Source organism: Nyctereutes procyonoides, unplaced genomic scaffold, assembly GCF_905146905.1.
Source record: "Nyctereutes procyonoides isolate TBG_1078 unplaced genomic scaffold, NYPRO_anot_genome, whole genome shotgun sequence".
NCBI lineage: Eukaryota > Metazoa > Chordata > Mammalia > Carnivora > Canidae > Nyctereutes > Nyctereutes procyonoides.
Genome location: NW_026575140.1, coordinates 29,512,987 through 29,534,819, shown reverse-complemented (window position 1 = coordinate 29,534,819; position 21,833 = coordinate 29,512,987). Strand labels below are relative to the sequence as shown.

General features: G+C 52.3%; 1 protein-coding gene across 6 annotated transcripts in view; it reads left to right on the top strand.

Annotated features, from left to right (window-relative positions):
* The window catches only part of KCNAB2 (potassium voltage-gated channel subfamily A regulatory beta subunit 2), an 82,818-nt gene that overhangs the window by 43,519 nt on the left and 17,466 nt on the right, over positions 1–21,833 (top strand). For 5 of the 6 annotated variants that reach the window (XM_055306458.1, XM_055306459.1, XM_055306460.1 and 2 more), the window contains 2 exons: positions 14,846–14,889; positions 15,558–15,595. In XM_055306458.1, coding sequence (XP_055162433.1) covers positions 14,846–14,889; positions 15,558–15,595 — 82 coding nt within the window. Of the gene's footprint in view, positions 1–11,826; positions 12,041–14,845; positions 14,890–15,557; positions 15,596–21,833 lie in introns of those variants that run through there. The other variant, XM_055306461.1, reaches the window with a different exon arrangement.

The following is a 21,833-nucleotide window of genomic DNA, read 5'->3' as shown; positions in this document are numbered from 1 at the left end:
CTGGGCCTGAGCGAGGAAGGTGGAGGGCAGTAGGATGAGGTGAGGCGGCTGGAGCTTGTCCTCCCCTCCTGGGAAGGACACAGTTCATGATGGCAGGTGCACCAAGGTGAAGTCCTCAGAATTTCATGTCCATCCCAAACCTCAGAAGATGGCCTTGTTTGGAAGTAGGGTCATTGCGGATGTCATATGTCAGGATGAGTTCCCCCAGAGCAGGGTGGACCCCAGCTCCAATGACTGGCGGCCTCAGAAGGTCAGATGAAGACACACAGGGAAGAGGCCACGTGAGCCTGGAGGCAGAGTAGGGATGTGGCCAGGAGCCTGGGAACACCTGCAGCCCCAGAAGCTGAAAGAGGAGGAGGGGGCAGCGGGGTTGTCCCCTGGAGCCTTAGGAGGGAAATGGCCCTACCCACACCCACATCTGCATCTCAGACTTCTGGCCTCCAGAATATGGAGAGAATCCATTTCTGTTCTTTGACGCCTCCCAGTTTGTGGTGCTCTGGGGAGCACCAGGAAGCCAATATTGGGTGGGGGGAGATGGGGACACATCTCTTATTTGTCTGACACCCCAAGGAAAGTTTGGGCCACGTCTGAAACGTGGGGGACTAACCAGGGGGGCGGGGTACCTGGGGAAAACCGGATTCCCAGGGAGCAGAAGGGAACAGAAAACCACGGTGCCTCGCCTCGATGGGCCAAAGGTTGTCACACCCGCGAGGCCCCTTCTTTATCTGGCGGATTTCATCTTGCTGCCTCTAGGGGGTTTTCGGTTATCGGGGCAACAGGGGCCTCTGCAACTAATGCCTGCAGTTATTAAAGATCCCAGATAAATGCCGCTCCACAGTTAACGTCCCTGCCAGCAGCAGGGCTGTGACTCCGTTAAACTCGGTCTTAAATATTAATGTAAAAAAGATAATGCTTCCAGATAAGCGTTGCTCGGTGGAGCAAGGGGACAGCTGTGCCCCAGGCCTGAGCATTTTATCAGCTGAACTGAGCTCACAGCTGGGGGAAAAGCTTTCGTGTTAACTTCCTTCGTTTCTTTTTAACTTTCCTCAACTCTTGTGGTTTAAAAAAAAAAAATGAAAAAAAAATGTTTTGAATTTTTAAATCCACACATGCCCGTGTGAGGCCCCCTCCTGCACCCACCTGGTAGTAGGGATTGGGGAGCAGGGGTGGGGGGGTCCTGAGATGTGGCCCCAGAGCGGGCAGCAGCTTCGGCCCAAGGCCTGGCCCCAGACCTTGGTTCAGTTCTGTTCCTCCCTCCCCCCGTGGCACCAGAAAAGGACCCCATGTCTTCTCAAGGCCCAAGGGGCCCTTGATTTCAGCTTAGACCCCTCTGCCTCCCACTCAGGAAGCTCCTTCCTTGTGGATCTCGAAGGTGCCAAGCTCATTCTTTCCTCGGGGCTCTGCACATTCTCATCCCCCAGATTTTCTCATGCTAGCTCCCTGCCCCCAGTCACATCTTGGTCCTTGGGGAGGCTTTCCCGAGCACCTGGTCTAACAAAGGCCTCCCAGGCCATCCTCAAACCCACCATCCTGTCCCATTGTCATCCTCACACTCCCTGCTGGCCCTCTTTCTTGCACCCCTCCTTTGTTCTCAGCACCTAGAGCGTCCCAGTCCTCTATAGGTATCTGCTGGATGGTTTTGAATGGTCTTGGCCCGAACCCCCTTTCCTGAACATTCCCCTGTAAAATGTGTCTCCTCCCTGCTGCTTCCTTGGCAACAGGACTGGAGGCAGCGTCTGCACCTCTGATGCAGCCCAGACAGGGAGGGCAGGAGGGCCCTGGGTGGGGAGGCTTGGCCGTCAGCTTCTGGTGGGGTGAGCGGCCTGCGTACCTGCAAGTTCTGGCCCTAGACCGTGGGCTCCTGCCACGACCCAGCAAGATCACCATGCAGTTTTTGATTTGTGGTCAGGTTCACTGAGCAGACTCTACCTAGCTCCTTGGTTATTTACAGGAGATTCCTTGCAGCTGGGCTGTCAGAGAGAGCTTCCTGGAAGAACAGGGAATCCAGGTGTGTCTCAGAGGGCAGATGGGCAAGAGGATAGGTGGACAGGGCAGGTGTGTTTCCATTGGCAGATGGGTAGGACAGGTGTGTCCCTGAGGACAGGTGGGCAGGACAGATGTGCCTCCATGGACAGGCAGGAGAGAAAGAGCAGAGACTAGAGAGGGACAGAGTGTGGACCCATCTCAGGGGGAATCAGGGGATGAGTCCACCTTGTGAAAGGTCCTGTACCACTTTCCTGCGGCTGCCACAACAAAGTACCACACGTGGTGGCTTACAACAACAGGCACTGATTCTCTCACAGCTCTGGAGGCCGGAAGTCTGAAATCCAGGTGTGGGCAGGCCCCGTTCCCTCCAAGTGCTCTAGGGGAAGATTGCTCCCTCCCTGCCTTGTCCAGCTTCTGGAGGCTGCCTGCCAGCCTGACGTCCCTTGGCTCACAGATGTGCCACCGCAGTCTGCCCCCGTCTTCACATGGCTGTTTTCCCTGTGTACCTATCTGTCCGCATAAGGATGCCCACTGTGCTCCAGGATGACCTCATCTTAATCTGACTACATCTACAAAGACCCTCCTTCCGAATAAGTTTGCAGTCACAGATACAGGGAGTCGGGACCTCAACATAGCTTTTGGGGAGGGGTGCGTTTCTACCCACAACAGGTCCCAAGGGCTAACTTGACTCCTTGAGCTGCCAGAGTGTGGGTGAGTGCCTGGGGAGGAATCCCAGCTCCCTGCCCGTACCTGTATGACCTTGGAGGAGTCACCTGGCTTCTCCATGGCTCAGTTTCCCATTTGGAAAGTGACTGTAGGCACTTCCTCAGGGGATTGTCCTGAGGACCATGTAAGAAAGTGATATAACTCAGAGTTCGAGGCGTGGCCGCTGGTGGGAGAGAAACATGGTCTCAGGACCAGTGGCACTTGGAGGTGTAGACAAAGAGCTGTGTGGACAAGGAGCAGGTGTGGAAGACAAGGAGGGGAAAGGCAAGGAGGGAGGTGGCGAGACCAGCCAGTGGTTCAGGAAGAGCTGCCTTGACAGGAGCAGGGGCTGGGATGACAGCAGGCATGGGTGTCTCAGGGGTCTCTGTGGACGGCTGACCAGGACCACGGTGTCAGCATGGCCACCCCCACCTCTCGGAATAGGAGGGGCCGTAGTGATCCTAACACCTCCACTGGTGGATTTGCTCTGTAACCGGTTCACAGCACAGCCCGGTGTTTCCCCGGTTGGCCTGCCTCGGGAATCAGGGGGTTTATCTATCTGCAGGATGGATCCCTAGGCCTCCACCCTGGGATTTGGGGGATCCACCCCCAAGAGGCCCTTCTTGTTGGGCAAGGATGGGGGCCAGCATAGCTGGTTCTGCGTGGTCCACCTGGAAAGGCAGAGGTCAGCATAGCCCAATCAAATCCATAGACAGCACCAGGCAGCCCCCGGTATTGCCCCCAGCCCTCACCCTTTAATCAAGGGTCCAAGAGCAGGGGGTCCTGTGTGGGAGGGGGCACCGACACACTGCTCACCTCCCAGCCTGCTGCTTCTGTGAATGGGGGCTGACTCAGCATCAGCCTCCTGACTCAACCCCTGTACCTGAGTTCCCTCGAGTGTACACGGACCATCACAGCATCCACCTGGCAGGGTGGGTGGGAACTGAACTGCACAAAAAGTGCTGGGCACAGTGGCTGGCCCAGCAAGCACTGCTTCAGTGGCAGTGTGGGTGCTGCTGGTGGTGCCTCAGATGTTCTCAGGAAAGTGCCAGAAGCACTTACTCGGGTACAGCACAGCTGCTTTATACCAGGCATTAACTTTTTCCCCATCTAGGGCTGGTAGCACTGGACATGACTGGGGTATGAGGTCCTAAAGGAAGCCCCTGAGGGGTCTTTAGCTCTTACTTTTCAGATGACCCCTCCTCCAGGAAGGCCACCAGTCTGCCACCCTTTGCTCTTAGAAGCTTCAGGGGCAGGACCTCCCATCCACTGGAGAAGCCCCTAACCCATCAGCATTCACCCCCCTGTCCTTGGGCGGGAAGTCACCTTTGGGTGCAAAACATGCTCTATTTGGCACAGTCAGGGCAGCTTTGCTGGTACAGAGGAGACACCCTGGCTTCTGCAGCATGCAGCCGTTCCTCCGCACTCTTGAGTGAATATTGCCGTCTGTGCTTTTTAAAGCCATCTTTAAAACTTCTATTCCAGGAACGCCTGGGTGGCTCAGTGGTTATGCATCTGCCTTCAGCTCAGGGCGTCATCTGGGGGGTCCCAGGATCGAGTTCCGCATCAAGCTCCCTGTGTAGAGCCTGCTTCTCCCTGCCTCTCTCTCCCTGTATCTCTCATGAATAAATAAACAAAATCTTTAAAAAACAAAACAAAACAAAAACAAAAAACTTCTACTCCAGGCCTCAGGTTTCCCTGGGCTTCGCTGTATGGAGAGAGCACCCCCACCACCTCCCATTGTGAGCCTGTCCCATCTTAAAGGAATGGCCAGACTGGGCTGCAGCTTTCCTGTCTCTCCAAGCCCTCCTGGGGCAGGTGAGGCACAGGGTGGATTCCAGGTGGCTGAGCCAGAAGCTTGTTTCCCAAGAAGCTCTCTGTAGTGGCATTCTGTGGACAAAGGAGAGCTTAATTGGGGTGGCCATGCCTCTGATTAGTCACAGCAGGAACTAGCTGCTTTGTTTTAACAACAGCAGGTACTAGAGAAGCAGAAGAAGAACCAAACAAGCTGTTATGTGTCAAAATCCACCAGCCACACTCGATGCCTCTGCTTAAAGCCCATTTTAAGTGGACCAGTGCAGGTCTGTAATCCATTCTCTTCACCTAAACATGTTGCAAAGGAGCAGCCCTTTCAGGATGATCTTGAATCATAACAAGTGCTTTTTTTCTTTTTCTTTTTTAAGATTTCATATATTCATGAGAGACACAGAGAGACAGAGACATAGGCAGAGGGAGAAGCAGGCTCCCTGTGGGGAACCCCATGTGGGACTCAATCCCAGGACCCCGAGATCACGGCCTGAGCCAAAGGCAGATGCTCAACCACCACTGAGCCACCCAGGTGTCCAGGTGTGGCAAGTTCTGATCAGGGTTTAGACTTCTGGCTTTTCCACTCTTGTCTAATTCTTGAGACCTCCTAAGAGTATCACAAGTCACAGTGACCCCTGTTTTAGGCAAGTGTAAACTTACTCTGACCAGCCTTTAAACACCTATCTGCCCACCTACTCCATGTGGCAGTTCTCTGCTGAGAACAGCACCCCTTTGTCCTAGATTTCCCTGGGGAGTTCTGAGGTAAAATATTCACTTCTCTCGTTTCCATATGTTACAATGGGGTGGAACCAGCGCTGGGGTTCTAGTGCAGGACCCTTCTCTGGCCTGCCAATGTCTGGAAGGGGTGCTTCTTGCCGAGAGGAACCAGCAAGTGGTTCCCAGAACCCTGATGCATCACTGGGTAGAGCGTAGTTGGTGGCACTTGGAGAAGGGAAATGTGGTGCCTGGGGGGCCTGGGTTCACATGGTGTATATTATCTGAGGTGATATCAGAGGGCTAGGAGGACTTCCAAGACAGAGAAATAGGAAGGTTGCTCCCACAGGGAACAGCAAGAGTGAGGCCCAGTGGCTTTTGAGGCATATTTTGAGTTGAGGCATTTTTTTTGGCAACAGCTTTACTGACTTATAGTGTGTATACCATACATATCTTTAAAGTATACAAGTCAATGATTTTAGTATATTCATAGAATTATAAGTCACCACAGTCAATTTGAGAACATTTTAAGCACCCCAAAAAGAAACCCTATACCCACGTAGTTATCACTCCCCAATTCCCCACTCCCCCCAACCCCTGGCAACCATGAAGCTCTTTTCTGTCTAAATGGATTTGCTTATTTTGAAGACTTCATATAAATGGAATCATATAACATGTGGCCTTTTGTCACATGTCAGGCTTGTCTCACTTAGCATAACATTTTCAAGGTTCATCCACGTTTGAGTGAGTGTCAGTGCTTTTTTCCTTTGTGTGGCAAAATAACATTCTGTTGTATAGATGGACCATATTTTGTTTATCTATTCATCAATGGATGGACATTTTAGTTGTCTCCACTTTGGGGCTATGATGAATAATGCTACTGTGGACATTTGTGTTCAAGTGTTTTGTGTGGGCATATGTTTTCAGTTCTCTGGGCACATAGCTAGGAGTGGAATTGCTGGGTTGTATGGTGAGGCAGATGATATTTTACACACTGTGGTGACTAAGTCTTTGTGAAATGTCACTTTAACCTGGAGCTGCTTAAAGCACACCAACGAGGAACCCCTGAGGAACAGTAAGATGCCAGATCTGATAGTTTGCCAGAACACAGACAAATGAAATATATACAGAAGAATGAAGTAGGAGATTTCGGCATTCCCTAGAGCAGGTGCAGAGCACGGCTAGAAGCTCTTGATAAAAACACAGCTTCCTGGGCCCAGCCCCAGAGCTGCTGATTTAGTAGGTCAGTGTGAAGCTGAGGAATCTGCATTAGTAACAAGCTCCCTTGGCATCCTGGCCAGGTAGTCGAGCAACCTCGCCCTAGACTATTAGCTCCATGAGCCCTTGGAGGAATGGAGGCAGACACTTTGCCCTCTGCCACTGGGAACACTGAGGCTCAGAGAGAAAATCACTTGCCCTAGGCTGCCCCTCTGCAGCCCCTTTGGCAGGCCTGTAGGCTTTCTAAAACCAGGGTCCACTCATAGAAGGGTTCATGCAGGCTGCCCTTCCACCTTCCTGGCCCCTGCCACTCGAGACGACCAGGAAGGGCCAGGCAGGCCCTTGGCTTATACAGGCAGGTAAATGAAGAAGGCAGAGCTGGACCTCTGGGTCCTGAGGAGCCCCCACTGGCATCTGAAGATGATGTCTATGACCTGCCAGGGCTGCCTTGGCAAAGGCCCAGCTCTGTCCCTGGGTCCAGGTATCACCCTCGGTGGCAGAGGGTGTCTCCTGCTGCCGCGTCAGACCTGGGGAGGAGGATAGTCACCAGTGAAGAGGTGGGAGTCTTACACATGGGCCTAGACCGACTCCCTCCTCCAGAAAGCTGTTCCTTCATGCTGAGGGGTCACAGGAGTATACCATTTGTGATCTGACCATGCTCTGTGGTCTGTGTCGGACACTGAAAACACTGAGGCTCAGAGAGAAAATCACTTGCCCTAGGCTGCCCAGCTCAGAGCAGGGAGACCAGGACAGGAACAAGGTTTCATTCTTAACATCTGTGTCAAAAAGGCAGGGCCAAGGGGCACCTGGGTGGCTCAGTGGTTGGGCGTCCGTCTTCAGCTTGGGGCGTGATCCTGGGGTGCTGGGATCGAGTCCCACATCAGGCTCCCTGTGAAGAGTCTGCTTCTCCCTCTGCCTGCGTCTCTGCCTCTTTCTGTGTGCCTCTCATGAATAAATAAATTAAATCTTAAAAAAAAAAAAAAAAAAAAAAAAAAAAAGCAGGGCCAGGGCTGAAAACAAGTTCAGGTACCATCCATTACAAACATCTTTGGGTGGTTTCTTCTCTGGGTCCTGTCAGAGCAGAGAGTGGACAGCCAGCTGGTGTGGAAGGGCCCTGTGGGGCCAAGCTGGGAGAGAGAGCATCTTCTCAGACCACGCCCCTCATTTTGTTAGTGGAGACCCAGAGAGGGCAGGCCTCCTGCCTGTGATCACACAGCAAATTAGCCTCAGATCCTGAATGAGACCCCATCCACCTACCTCCCATCTAGCTCTCTTTCTCTGCCCCTCCTATATGGCAAGAAAGAACCCCAAAATCAGCTTTGGCCAGGGCTCACCTTGCAGGGAAAGAATGGCATGCTCAGGGTCAGAAGGCAAAGCTAACCCCTCCTGCCATTGGGGGCATCTCCTCAGGTTTCAGGACACCCCATCAGCTTTGTTCCAGAAGGAGAGCCTTGCTTCCATCTTCATCCTGAACCCAGGAGTGTGGGAAAGGAGGATGGGGTAATGAGGAGAGGTGTATTCATTCATTCATTCATTCATTCCAGAAGTATTTACAGAGTGTCTGCAGTGAGCTAGGAACTGTGGCATGTCAGAACTTCCCAGGTCTCTAGTCCACGACCCCCAGCTCTCTCTCCTCGGGTCGTCTGTGTTACATCGTCTAGACAGAGAGGTCTTTTCCCCACATTTTGAGTGATTCCACTTCTCCTTGCGCCAAGCCCTGTTGGAAGCCCTGCTTTCCTGGGTGCGAACCACAGCAGCTGGAGTTGGCCACGGCCAGCTGCCCTCAAGCTCGGCGGCCCTCCTGGCGGCCGCGCCTGCCCGTCTGCATGTGGGCTGTCAGCCTGGAGCAGCCAGTGCTGGTCTCCCGGGGATCGGCCAGGGCAGGCGGCTCTGCATCCCGTGTCATTAATAATGAATCGCTAGATGCCTCCTGTGCTTCTCACCGCTCACCTAATTTACTTGGTGGGAGCCCCAACAGCCCATGGTGTAGAGCCAGGAGTTGGGCTCCGGGAGGCCTGGAAAAGCAGCTGCTCCCCGAAACCCCCCAGCAGCAGCCTGCTCAGCCCCAGGCTGCCATCCTGACGGGAGTCGCCCTTCCTCTGCCTTCTCCCTGGGAGTACAGCGATGTCATGCGAAGGTCGGGAGTGACTGGCAGCCCAGCCCGGCTGGACACTGGCGGGCTGGGGGCTCAGGCAGCCTGAGCCAGACCAGGGTGAGGGCAGGGGAAGGACCCACGGAGCCGAGACAGATGTGAGGGGAGAGGAAGTGGCACCTCCCACCCCCACACCTGGATTTCCGCCTTCCCTCTGATGAGATCTCTAGACGATCCTGGACATTTGATTCACTCCCCTCGGACACTGCACAGGATTTTTTCTATCATTGCATTGGGAAGTCCTCGCTCCTGAAGGAACGCCTTGCAGCTTCGTGGCTTTCTGGGATAAAATCTTATCCCAGGGAAAGGAGGGCTTCTAGGAGCAGTTGACTTCAGAGCCTGGAAGGAGAGGGACGCCGACAGGAGCGGGGCACCGGCCTCGGCATGCAGGTGTCCTTCGTGTGCTCGGAGCACAGCCTCAAGGGCCGGGGCCCTGAGGAGCGGCTGGGCCGCCCAGCGGCCAGCAGCCCCAGCCTGGGCTCCCGGGGCCGCTTCCGTGCGGTGGCCATGGTAGCCCGGAGCCTGGGACACCTGTCAATGCAGAGCCTCCCATGCGCCGGTGACGACAGCGTGAAGCAGCCCGGGATGAAATATAGGTACAGGGCCCCGGGGTGGCTTCGCGGGGTCAAGGCTGCCCCCCAGCACCCCCACCAGGGATCTTCCAGGGAGAGCCAGGAAGATCTGCAGATCCATGTCAGATGTGGGCACTTGGCATACTAAAAGGCCAGGGAGGGCTCCTAGCACTGGGTGGACTGGGTGACAAATACCATCACGTCTCAGGGTCAGCCCCAAGTTTCTTCTTCATCACTCCTGGGCAGGGAGGTGCATGATGGCTTCTCTTGCTTCCTGCTGCTCAATTGTTTCCTTTGATGGGGGTGGGACAGGGGGCAATAATAATAACCAAGCCACCCTCAGAGGACGGAGGATGCTGTGATACTTTCTCTTCCCGGAAACCCCCAGCACTGGCCACAGGCCTCCTGCCCTCCTTGCCCCCCGCTGGGCACATAGGGCCCCAGAAGACGGACCGTGGGTGGTCTTTGCAGTTAGGCCATCATGACAGGCATTGGTTTGATATTCAGGGACCATTGGGTGAATCATGTGATGAAATTAATTTTCCCTGCTGGACCTGAGCTAGACTCCCCCAGGCCCAGGGAAGGAGGGGATACAGGCATTGGGTCTTGCTCAGATGCTCGTAGGATGTGCCCCGGTGGAAGAGGAGAGTCCCAACTTTGTATAAAGGATGCAGGGGTGGGGGCAGGTCCTAGGGCATCTTGCTTGGGCGTCTGGCCTTTCTTAGTTCTTCGTCCTTTCTAGAATGACGTTATTGGGAAATGATGTTCTTATAGCAAACAATCTGCATCATCTGGACCCAAAGAGTCACATAGGCTCAGAAAGAGCCACAGAAGATTCTAGTTGTAATTGAGAAGAGTGTCTGGGTTTCTAGCTGGCTGTGCTGCCAACTTGAAAGGTATTGAGAGACCCCTAACAACAGCTAAAATCTCCCCCAAACCAATGCCTGAAGTCGGACCACACGTGAAAGAACCGTGTTGAGCCCCATGCCTCCTGGAGATGGATTTTGGAATTGCTCTGAGTCCTTTTGCATCTCCGTCCATATCCCCTCCTTCCCTGGGCCCTTGGGGGCGTTTGATATTCTTTTATGAACCTCTGGAGGAAAAGCTTGTGTTCCCACCCTCTGAGCTCAGTGAGGACAATCCAGAATGGACTTCTTTCCAGTCTAGAAGCCCTGCTGGCTTATATCTTTTGTTAAGGGGGGATCAAAAGCTAAGAATAAACATACTATACATTTCGAGTTAGATACCTGTTACCTGCTGCTACTTTTAAGTCAATCCTGGGACCATTAAAGGAATTAATATAAGTGAGACCATTTCTAAAAATGTGAAGTGCTATGTAAATGGAAAATGTGGCTATTAACATGATTTCCTGCCAAAGATCCTACGATCCATTAAGGGGTACATCTCAAAGAGCCCAAGTGCTCAAGATTACCATGTGTGGATATGTATGTGTGTGTATCTCTGTGTGTATGCCCATGGGTGCATGTATGCATGAGTTTGGATGTGCATGTGTGCATGCATATGCACTTGTGTGTGCAGGAGGCAGGAAGGAGGTGGTAAGGGGAGGCACTCACTAGGCTAGGGGGTTTGTAGTCCAAATAGCTGGGTTCAGATCCAGCCCCAACACTTCCTAACTAAGGGACCCCCAACTGTCCTTACATGTAGCCTGGTGAGCTCTTCTTGACAGTGGGGGTGGGGAGGGTGGGTTCGTAGACCTGCAGGCAGTGTAGTTTCACAGAGGCTGAAGTGGGAGCCAGAATCCAAACTGCTGGGTGCCCTTGAGCACAGAATACCTGTCTTACAAGTAGGTATCTGCCCCACAGGGTACGAGCCTCATGGGGTTGCTCTATAGTGACTGTCCCAGGGCCACAGCTAGGATGCAGATAGGGGCTGCAGGGAGTCTGATTGGTATCTACCCCCCACTCTGACCACCTCCATAGGAAGCTGGCCAGGAAGGGACCTCCAGCCACAGCCTTTGGTGTTAAGGGAAGTGAAGGTGGGTGGCCAGAGTCCCCCTTTCAGCCCCAAGAGGGACTCAATGTGGGGGAATCACTATGGCAAGCCCTGTGAATAAGGGGGGGCAGCATTCAGTCCCAAGGGCCTGGCCTCCATGCCTGGGCTTCTCACCCCGCCCCCCACGTACTCAACAAGCACCCCTGAGACCCTGCTGATGTCAGCAACAATTTGAGGATGAAGACACAGAAGCCCAGGCCTATCCATAGGGAGGCTGGAGTCTGGGAGAGCGACAGACCCATAAACAGGTTGTCACCTGCCAGTGCAACGGCTGGTCAAAAAACACCCTGGCTCCCACATTCATCATACCAGCTCATGAAGGCCACGTGGCTGTCTGTCAATCCCAAAATGCTGTCCTCCACCCAGATGGCTGAATTTAAAGGCCTCGGACTCTTTTTAAAGGACCTGTAATTCCCCGGGGTCTGAGGTGCAGTGTCAAGGGGCGCGGGTCATCCGGCAGCTAACACGATGGGCATGAGTGCTTCTTCCCCTCCCCCAGCAGAGATTAAATCCAGGAGTCCTCATTAGCATTTTTCCAGACCACAGGAGAGACATAAGGCAAATTCATGAGGACTAACATTATTTGGGTTTAGGGATTTAGCCAACTATTTTATCAGTATATCAAGTTTTAATTAGGGGAGAAAAATCTGTAGGAAGCAATGTTGGGGTCTTGGGAGTTTCAAGGAGCAGTGGGTCCCCAGCCCTGGTCCAGACAAGGCAGAGATGTGTTGAGCTCCCCACCCCCACCGAGCAGCCGTACTTGTAAAGCTTTTAGCCCCGAGATACCCTGTCCCTTTTCATTCCTTCTCCCGAGGCCTGGCAGCGGATGGCAGAACTAATACCGTCATTTTATCGGGGAGACAACTTGAGCGAGGTAATTACAGCATCACGCGGTGTCCTAGTTTTGTTAAATTATTCTTGTGGGCAGTGGGTGGAGAAGCAGCTGGAGAGCCGGATGCTGTGGGTCCCAGGACTGGCACCAGTGGAAACGAAGATCCCACCCTGGTGGGCAAGGGGTGACGCCCCTTCCAGCCACAGACCCAGGCGGACCCAGCCAGGTGTTCTGAGCTCCTGCCCGTTGCTAAAGCCGCTTGTCCCTCTGAACACGCAGCACGTTCTGGTATCTGGTTCCACGCTGGCAAAAGGGAACTTCAGGAGGACATACCTAACAGCCTTCCGCAGAGCCTGGCCAGGAAATTGCTCCCCATTGTCACAAGCAGGAGTTAGTTTTGCGGAGTTAGGAGCTCAGGCTCCCTTCCAGCGCCTGTATTTATTGAGACCAGGTGCCCGGGGCCCTGTGCACGCCGGGGCATTGCAAACAGGGTTCTTAGGGTTTTCATGTCCGTGTGCATTTCCACAAAAGGGATCCACAGCCTTCGTCGGTTTCTCAAAGGGGCCTGTGACCCCCAAACAGTTAAGAGCCACTGACCGTAATCTTCAATCCCTGGGACACCTGGGTGGCTCAATGGCTGAGCGTCTGCCTTTGGCTCAGGTCGTGATCCCAAGGTCCGGGGAGTTCTGCATCAGGCTCCCCACAGGGAACCTGCTTCTCCCTCTGCCTGTGTCTCTGCCTCTCTCTCTCTCTGTCTCTCATGAATAAATGAAATCTTAAAAAATAAAAATAAAATAAAAGAATTTTCAATCCCTTTTGCTTCCTTACCAGACTGCTTTTAAACAATGCTCTGATTTCCCACCATAGGTACTTTCTAGCTAGCGTGGGGAAAATTATCCACACTGTTAAACAGGCCTGGCCCAATGCACCGTCTATAGGTGATGTGGTTGTACCACTTTCTTTCTTTCTTTCTTTCTTTCTTTCTTTCTTTCTTTCTTTCTTTCAGATTTTATTTATTTATTTTTTCATGAGAGACACACAGAGAGAGGCAGAGAGAGAAGCAGGGTCCCTGTGGGGAGCCTGATGCAGGACTCAATCCCAGGACCCCAGGATCACGACCTGAGCCAAAGGCAGATGCTCAACCACTGAGCCACTCAGGTGCCCCTTTCTTTCTTTAAAAAAAAAAAAAAAAGTCTTCTTAATTCCAGTTTATTTATAGACAACAAAACAAAAATTCACCTTCTGCTTAGAAGCAACATCGATTCCAGCATGTTTCAAAGGGCACAAGAAAACTTTTAGGTTATGTCTTTGACTACTCAGCCCTTACATTTCCTATGTATTATATTTTTAATCTCTCGTAGCAAATCTGAAGCTAAGTTGGGAATATTCTAAGTATTTTCCCACAGGCTTATGGAGATGCAATAGCATTGTGTGCATTTACGACGAGATAATATCGCGCCTTCCTTTTCCGCAGCCACCAATGCGAGCTGCTCTGGGTCAGAACACATGGGCCGCGTTGAGGACACCATCAGATTATTTCTCTGATGTATAGGGGAGAACGGGGGAGATTTCAGTTTTTAAACACAGTAACTTTCAAAGCTGTTTGATTTGTCTATTGCTTCTCACATGAGGAAAAAGGGAGGTAACAGTGGGCTGGCAGCTGGGCCAGTTTTCATGGGAAATTTGAAAAGAAACCTGGGCATTCTAGAACTACTTTAAATTCAGTGGCTCAAACCATTGACAAGTTTGTTATATTCCCTCCCCACACGCCGTGACTCCCTGTGATATGGCAGGGTCTAGGGTCTTGCAACCAGAAAACCCAGGCTGCTCAGGGTCTAAGGGGGCTGGTTTGGGGTGCAGAAACTGAGGACACAGCATCCCCTGAATTTGGAAGCGAGGTGCCCTAAAGAAAAGCTGGAGCCCTCAGGGAAGGAGTCTGGGGTTCTCTCTGACTTCCCATGGCCTGCCTGGGTGTTGCACCCAGGCTGGTCCCAAGACTGGGATGCCAGCATCAGGGTTCCCCCGAGAGTAGTAGACTCCCACCCTGTCCTGGCCAAGTTTACCATGTGAGCAGCTCATATCTTGTGTTCCCTGTGAATGAGGAAGGGGGAATGCTGTCGTGGTGGGGGGCATGCTTGTGGGGCTGACTGCCCAGGTGGAATCCTGACTCCTCGGCTCCTGGGCAGCTCTGGGGTATTCGTATTTAAGATGGGAATATGGGGAAAAGGAAGGCACCGACCCACCGAGCTGTTGGGAGATGGGTGACATGATGCTTAAGGACCATCAGGCCTGTGGCTGCCCCTGCAGGCCCCCAGCCAGCCTGTGCCAGGTCACACAGGCCAGGACAGATGGGCATCCCAGTCCTCAGCAGGGTACTGCCACCCTCCACGGCCTCCTAAGGACATTAGTGATGGCCTGTGGCCCCTTTGTGTGGACCTGGGGATCTTCATCGGGCAGGTACCTTGGCAGGCCTGTGATGGCCGGGACCACAGGGCCCCAGTCAGCCTTGTTTCAACCCATGAAATGAGACAATGTCCATTCCACTCCTCCGTCTCTCTGAAGTGGCCCTCCAGGCTCTGCCGTGGTCACCAGCATGGCCCAGCCATGTGCTCTGCCCTGGTGTGGGCACAGCACACAGGGGGAATAGACAGTTGGCTCTTTACCCCAAGGGCAGGTGAGCCCCAGGCCTTTCCCCAAAGGACCCCTTGCCTTCAGAGTCTCAAAAGACACATTGACTGGAGTGGGGGGGCAAGCTTGGGGTTGGATATTGGGGACAGTGGGGGTGCCCATGCCTAGCTGGCATGTCCTGTCCTGGTCATGAGAACTCACACCAAGTTTGTTTTCCAGGAACTTGGGCAAGTCCGGCCTGCGGGTCTCCTGCCTGGGGCTCGGTGAGTGTGGGGGCCCCCTTGGTCCACTGTCACCCAAGGAGGCTTAGGGAGGCGTGAGAGGAGGGGGAATTGGGGAGGGGAGTACCAGGGGCCCTGTGCACACACAGCTCCCTGCCTCACACCAGAAAAACAGAGAAGCACCCTGGCCCCAGGTGTGTCTGGAGAGCGTCTTCTCTCCTTATATGACCGAGTCCTCATAAAGGGCAGTTTGATTTTCCCCTTTTACCTGTTTCCCTGAATGTGAGCTCTGTTCCCAGAATACACTGTCCCTCCACCTCCATGGTACACTCAATATGCTCCCCACACACCCCTCAACACACACACCGCCCAGCAAGAACGAGGGCACGGCTGTCACATCTTGCCCGCTCTCAGGGAGGTATCCCTCACCTCCCTTGTGGCAGGTCAGCAGACTGCGAGCTGCAACAGCTGGAGCCGCAACAAGCATTTCAGAGACCTGCAGCCAGCTGCCTGCTCCAAGCGCCCACTGTCCCCAAGGGCGGGAGACTTGCCCCAAAAGCCAGGTGTCCACACATGCTCACCACAGAGCAGGGGGGCATGATGGCCTATGGCTGCTCCACAAGCCCTGCAGCCTGGGGACGGAGCACCCTGGGGAAAGCCTGAGCTCCTTGGAGAGGTTCTCTGACTTAAGCCCATGTGTCTCCTTCCAGGAACATGGGTGACCTTCGGAGGCCAGATCACCGATGAGGTAAGACGGGGCTCCCACAGGCCTCGGGTCCCAGTAAAGGCTGGCCACATCAGGCGCGTGGTAAAGTCCACCGCATGAACCAGCGGGCCTGTGCTCACACAGCCACCGCAGCCTCCCTCTTTCTGTTCTCCAAGGGTGCCATGGCCCTTTGGGGCAGCGGGAAGGGTGAGGTGAACCGTGGTGTTGTCAAGAGAAGCCAAATCTGGTGCCCGCACTCCACAGTTGGGTGCCTTGGGGTGTCCATAAGGTCATCTCCTCACCATCTAGTCCACCACTAGCCAGGAAAATCCAGGGAGCACATGTTTTCTTTTTCTTTTTCTTTTTTTTAAAGATTTTCTTTATTTATTCATGAGAGACACACAGAGAGAAGCAGAGACACAGGCAGAGGGAGAAGCAGGCTCCTTGTAGGGAGTCCGATGTGGGACTCGATCCCAGGACCCCGGGATCGTGACCTGAGCCAAAGGCAGACAGACGCTCAATCACTGAGCCACCCGGGTGCCCCTGGAGCCCATGTTTTCCAAATTACACAACCCAGTGTCTTTCTAAGCTGCTCCAACAGCGTACACCCCCATGGATTTGAAACTTAAGTACGTATCTGCTGAGGTCATTCAGAATGCAGATTCTGCAAATTATGCTGCAAGCTGAAGACTCTGAGTAGCTTTACATCTTACCAAGCCCCGAACCACACATTTCCCATGGCTGCTGTTCGTCTTGTGCGCTGCAATAGAATGCACTCGCCAGGGCTCCTCTCTTCACACCATGAGGCGGTGCTGCTGGCGACTGTGGTGGAGGGGCTGGTACAACCCCGGGCTAGTGTGCTCCTGGGCAGTGAGTGAATATCTCAGGACGGGGAGCAGTGGCATTCGCTCAGAGAGCTCTGGACATCTGCATGCCAAGCTGTCCTCACGTCTGCCCTACTTACTCTTGGAAAGGTTGCGTTTAAAAATTAATAAGTGAGTTCATCTGAGACCTTGTTAGCTGTGATTGCTCAGTTAGTTTTCAAAGGAAAAGCTTCGCTTCTGTCAAAATCGAAATGTATTTAATTTGTGTTTTTGTTCCTTTTTCCTTTTATGACAGTAGCTGGTTGTAGAACTACTTGCCCTTGTTCTGAGGTTCTGACTCTGGACTGTCTCAGGGTAAAGCTAGGAGTCCTTAAGTTCAGGGAATTGTTTTGCCTTTAGCTACCAGGTTGGTTGCAAGCACCTAGAATGAAGGTCAGCGCCCCCGAGTCCAGGTGGTTCACCCGAAATAAATAGTGTCTGACTCCCCTGCCTCTTTTTTGCTGGGGAGAAGAATGACTTCATTTCCAAACAGCAGTAGCTCCTTTGTGTGTGATGCCCTTGTGAGAGAGATACAGAAAAGTGCCTGGGTGATAACTGTCCAATTTAGGTGATTTTTTTTCACCAATAGATCCATTGCACCCAAAGAGTATTGATTAACGATCCAGTGGTGGCCCTGCTGGCTCTGACCTCTGCTGTGTCTCCATCATGTACATGGTGACATATATGAAGATATTAGGAGTCATTTCCAGATGACACAAGGCAGGGAGGATGGCAGATACAATACATGACAGATTCAAGGTTCCCAAAAGGTCCTGGCAGGTGAAAATGATTGAGCGAAGAAACCAGCAGAATTTTCGTATTAAATCCTACAGTTAGTATCCAAAAAAATCAATATGTCAAGTATGAGAGGCCCACCTCACCACAGTTCAGATGAAGAATAGCCACGTTTTATTCTCTAGCTGGCCACCTGCCCTGTCTGAGCCAGCAGGTTTGGCACTACAAGGAATCAAGGACCATTCCAGACTACAGAGGGACAGGTGTGCTCCCCAAAACTAGGGAGGCCGCGGGCCCACTGGGCATTCCAGATGGGTGCGCCATGCAGAAAACTGTGTTCCTTGCTAAGCCCGTGTCCAAAGGAAGATGGTTGGCCTGCCAAGGAGTCCAGAAACAGAGTCCCGTTTATAGAGTTGCCTTTTGTGCACAAGACACCAAGGTGCCACAGGAATATAGAAGTGAGGAATTGGTAGATTTAATGTGGCCAACAGGCGTTCCGCGGCAGGACTCCGCGAATGTCAGTGAGCAGTGGCCCCCAGGAGAAATCCAGCCCCCAGCCTCTTTCTCTTCTCTTTTGTTTTTGTTGTTGTTGTTGTTGTTGTTTAAAGATTTTTCTTATTTATTCATGAGAGACACACAGAGAGAGGCAGAGACATAGGCAGGGGGAGAAGCAGGCTTCCCGTGGGGAGCCCGATGCGGGACTCAATCCCAGGACCCTGGGATCACAACCTGAGCTGAAGGCAGACACTCAACCACTGAGCCACCCAGGTGCTCCTGGGGTTTTTTTTACTTTTAATTAAATATATGAAATATAAAACTTGCTACTTTCACCATTTTCATTGTGGTTAAAATATGCATAATATAAAATTTGCCACATTAACCATTTTTAAGTGTACAGTCCCATGGCGTTAAGTACATTCTCTTTGCTGTGTGACCATCACCACTGTCTATCTCCAAACATTTTCATCACTCCAAACAAGATTCTGTGACCATGAGGGAATAACTCCCCAGCTCCCTGGTAACATCTGTTCTACTGTTTGTCTATGAATTCCACAAACCATTTTTTTTTTATAAATAAACTTTTATTGGCAGGCAGCCACGCCCATTCATTTACATACTGTCTGTAGCTGCTTTCACATTACAAGTTGCCAAGGGACCATCTGGCCCGCAAAAACTAACGTGTGTGCTCCCTGTTGGGGCCACAGCAGGTGTCCACAAATGCCTGTGGGGCTGTGGCCCTGAGGAGGGTGTCCTTGGGGGCCGGGCAGAGCAGAGCCAGCCCACAGAGGAAGCAGACAGTGCTAGCAAACCTCTTGATCACATGGCCAACCGTTGGAACTGCCCTGGTCAGAGTCAGGTCTCCAGCCACAGTCCTTTCTGTGACCTCACATGGCTGCTCAAGTAAAGAACTCCCCCCCAGAGCAGCCTGGTGTTAAATATCTAATAAGGGTAGAGGCTACAGACGTTTCATTTATTACGGCACTCAGCCCCCTATCAACCCAAGGAGGTAAATGTTATTACCCCATTTGGAGGAAGCAGAGCCCCAGAGGTGGAGCAGGTGCCCAGGGTCTACCTGGAGAATCATACCAGAGAATGGCAGCAGGGCTCCTGCCTCAGAGCCCACCATGGCCAGCTCCCAACTCCAGGGGGGTGGGATGGATTCCCTTGCCCCCCAAGAAGGAAGGGCAGGGAGGAGGCCCACATGTCTCCCAAAATTAATCCTGCCTTTGGTTTTGGGAACATTGATGTTGGAAATATCCAAACAGTCACAAAATAGAGGCTCCCCACAAAGTAGGGCGCACCCACAGAGCACAAGTCTTTAGGGGTCATGTTTTAAATAACACGGGGACAGGTCCAGGAGCGAGCGTGTGGGAAACAGTGCCGACAGTGGTCTGTGTGTTAGAACTGCAGTCTGGCAGGGAAGAAGCATATATTCATATAGAAAAACCTGGAAGAAGAGGCGCCTGGGGGGCTCAGTCAATTAAGTTTCCAACTCCTGATATCGGCTCAGGTCCTGAGATCAGAACTTGCATCAGGCTCCATGCTCAGTGGGGAGTCTGCCTAAGATTCTGTCTCCGCCTCCTTCTGCCTCTCCTCCCCTCCCCACTCATGCACGCACACACCCTCACTCCCCCCAGCTCTAAAATAAATAAATCTTTAAGGAAAAACCTGGAAAAAGTTTTTTTAAAAAATAAGGAAAAACCTGGGAGACCAATTATGCCAAAATCCTAGCAAAGAAAAAAATATAAAGCACAGCCCTGAGAATTCCCACCCCTCACTCTCTTTCTCAGACCCTGTGTCTTTCTGCTAGGCAACAGGGGAAGTGGGGGTGGGTGCCTCTGTGTCAGCAGCTGTGATCTTCCCCACTTGCAGGCCTTGCAGGGTTGGCCATGGCTGCCGAGGGAGCCACGAGGGAGGCCTCCCTGGGGCAGGAAGGGAGGAGGTGGGGAGGCTAGTCTGGAGGCCACCGGAGCCAGCCAAGGACAGTGTCTACTCAGCTCACACCTGCTGAGTATCAGATCCCTGCCATAGGCTGCTGTCTTTCTGGAGAGGGGGACAGACAGTAAGCACATCTTATCTCCAAGGGCTAGACATGTCCTGTGGCTGCATTAAAAAACCACCACCATCTATGTGGTTTTAGAACTAGATAAATTTCTTTTCTCATGGCTCTGGAGGCCAGAAGTCTAAAATCATGATCACAGGGGCAGCCCCGGTGGCGCAGCGGTTTGGCGCCGCCTGCAGCCCAGGGCATGATCCTGGAGACCCTGGATCGAGTCCCACATCAGGATCTCTGTATGATGCCTGCTTCTCCCTCTGCCTGTGTCTCTGCCTCTCTCTCTCTCCGACTCTATGAATAAATAAATAAAATATTTAAAAATAAATAAATAAAAATAAATAAATAAAATCATGATCACAGAGCCGAAATCAGGGCATCAGCAGGGTCACACTCACCGTGGCGCCTCTGGGGAGTAGAGTGGGACTCTCCCGCACCTCCTCTAGCTTCTGGTGGCCACTTCATTCATGTCTGCCTCTGTGGTCACATTCTTGCTCCTGTTAGACCTCCCTCTGCTCCCTCCTATGAGGATACCTATGGCGCCATGCAGGGCCCACCTGATAATCCTATCTCAAGACCTTTTTTTTTTTTTTAAGATTTTTATTTATTCATGAGAGACACAGAGAGAGAGAGGCAGAGACACAGGCAGAGGGAGAAGCAGGCTCCATGCAGGGAGCCCGATGCGGGACTCGATCCCGGATCCTGGGATCACGCCCTCAGATGAAAAGCAGATGCTCAACTGCTGAGCCACTCAGGCATCCCCTATCTCAAGACCTTTGATGTCATCATGTTATGAAGACCCTTCTTCTCCCCAAGGGACTGTTATTTAATCAAACACAGAACAAGAGCACAGAGAAAGGTGGACTGGGATGTGGGCTCACGTTTTATGCTTTTAATCGGGGAAAGTGGAAGCAAGAGTGAGCCATGTGATGATTCAGAGGGAGAGCATTCCAGGCCAAGGGAACGGGGCTAGACCTAGCCTCCAGGAGGCCACAGGAGGTGCCCCAGGTTGTAATATGTCAGACGTGAGGGAGCAGATCTCTGTGGGGACTCTGGCTCTGACAGTCTGTGACAGAAGCCACAGAGGAAATTTGACCTGACTTTACTCAGAAGGCTCACTCTGGCTGTTCCACTGAGAGAGCCAGTCTCCCAAGGACAGGGAATGCTTCTCAAACTGTAAAGTATGCATGAGTCCCCTGGAAATCCAGTTAAAATGTAGGTTCTGATGCGCAAGGCCGGGAGCAGAACCCGGGATTCCACATGTCTGATGCTGATGGTCTATGGACCACACTTTGCCCCACTTTGTAGGGCACTGGGGGCAAGGACAGAAGCAGAGTTAGGGGCTACCACAAAAACCCAGCTGAGGGCATTCTGTCTGGGACCAGGTAGAGGCGGGCAGGAGGGTCCGATTCTGAATCAGCTTCAAGGAGGAGCTAGCAGAACTGGCTGAAGGTACTGATGCCACAGTAAGAGAAAGATGAGTAAAGGAGGATGCCCCGGTGTTGGATCTGAGCATAGGACGGGTGAGACCCGGCACACGGCCCACCCCCACACACACCAGCCTCTCCCTGCAACACCCCACCCCCACCCCATGCTTCCCCTTCCTGCCTGACAAACTCCTAACCACCCTTCAAACCCAGCCCTGGAAATGCTCACACACATCACAACATGGATAAACCCTAACGGCATTGTGTTAAATTCATCAAGTCAGCCAGTCACAGAAAGACAAATACTGTAGAACTCCATTCGTATGTAGTAACTAGGGGAATCAGGATTCTGGAAACGGAGAACAGATGGGTGGGCGCCAGGAGCTGAGGGAGGGAGGAATGGAAAGTTGGTGTTTGATGGGAATTGAATTTCTGTTTGGAAAGATGTAGAAGATCTGGAAACAGGTGCTGGTGATGGCCACACAACAATGTGAATGTACTTAATGCCACAGCATCCTATGCCTAAAGTGGGCAATTTTATGTTACCCGTATTTTACCACAATTTTAAAATTATTTTAAATAATTTGTTTTAAAAGAATAAAGATGATCTTTCCATAAACCAATACGGGTTGATTTCTAAGCTCAGAAGAATACCTGTAGCATGCTGTTCTCCAGGTAAGCAAGATAGGAGTATAAGAAGA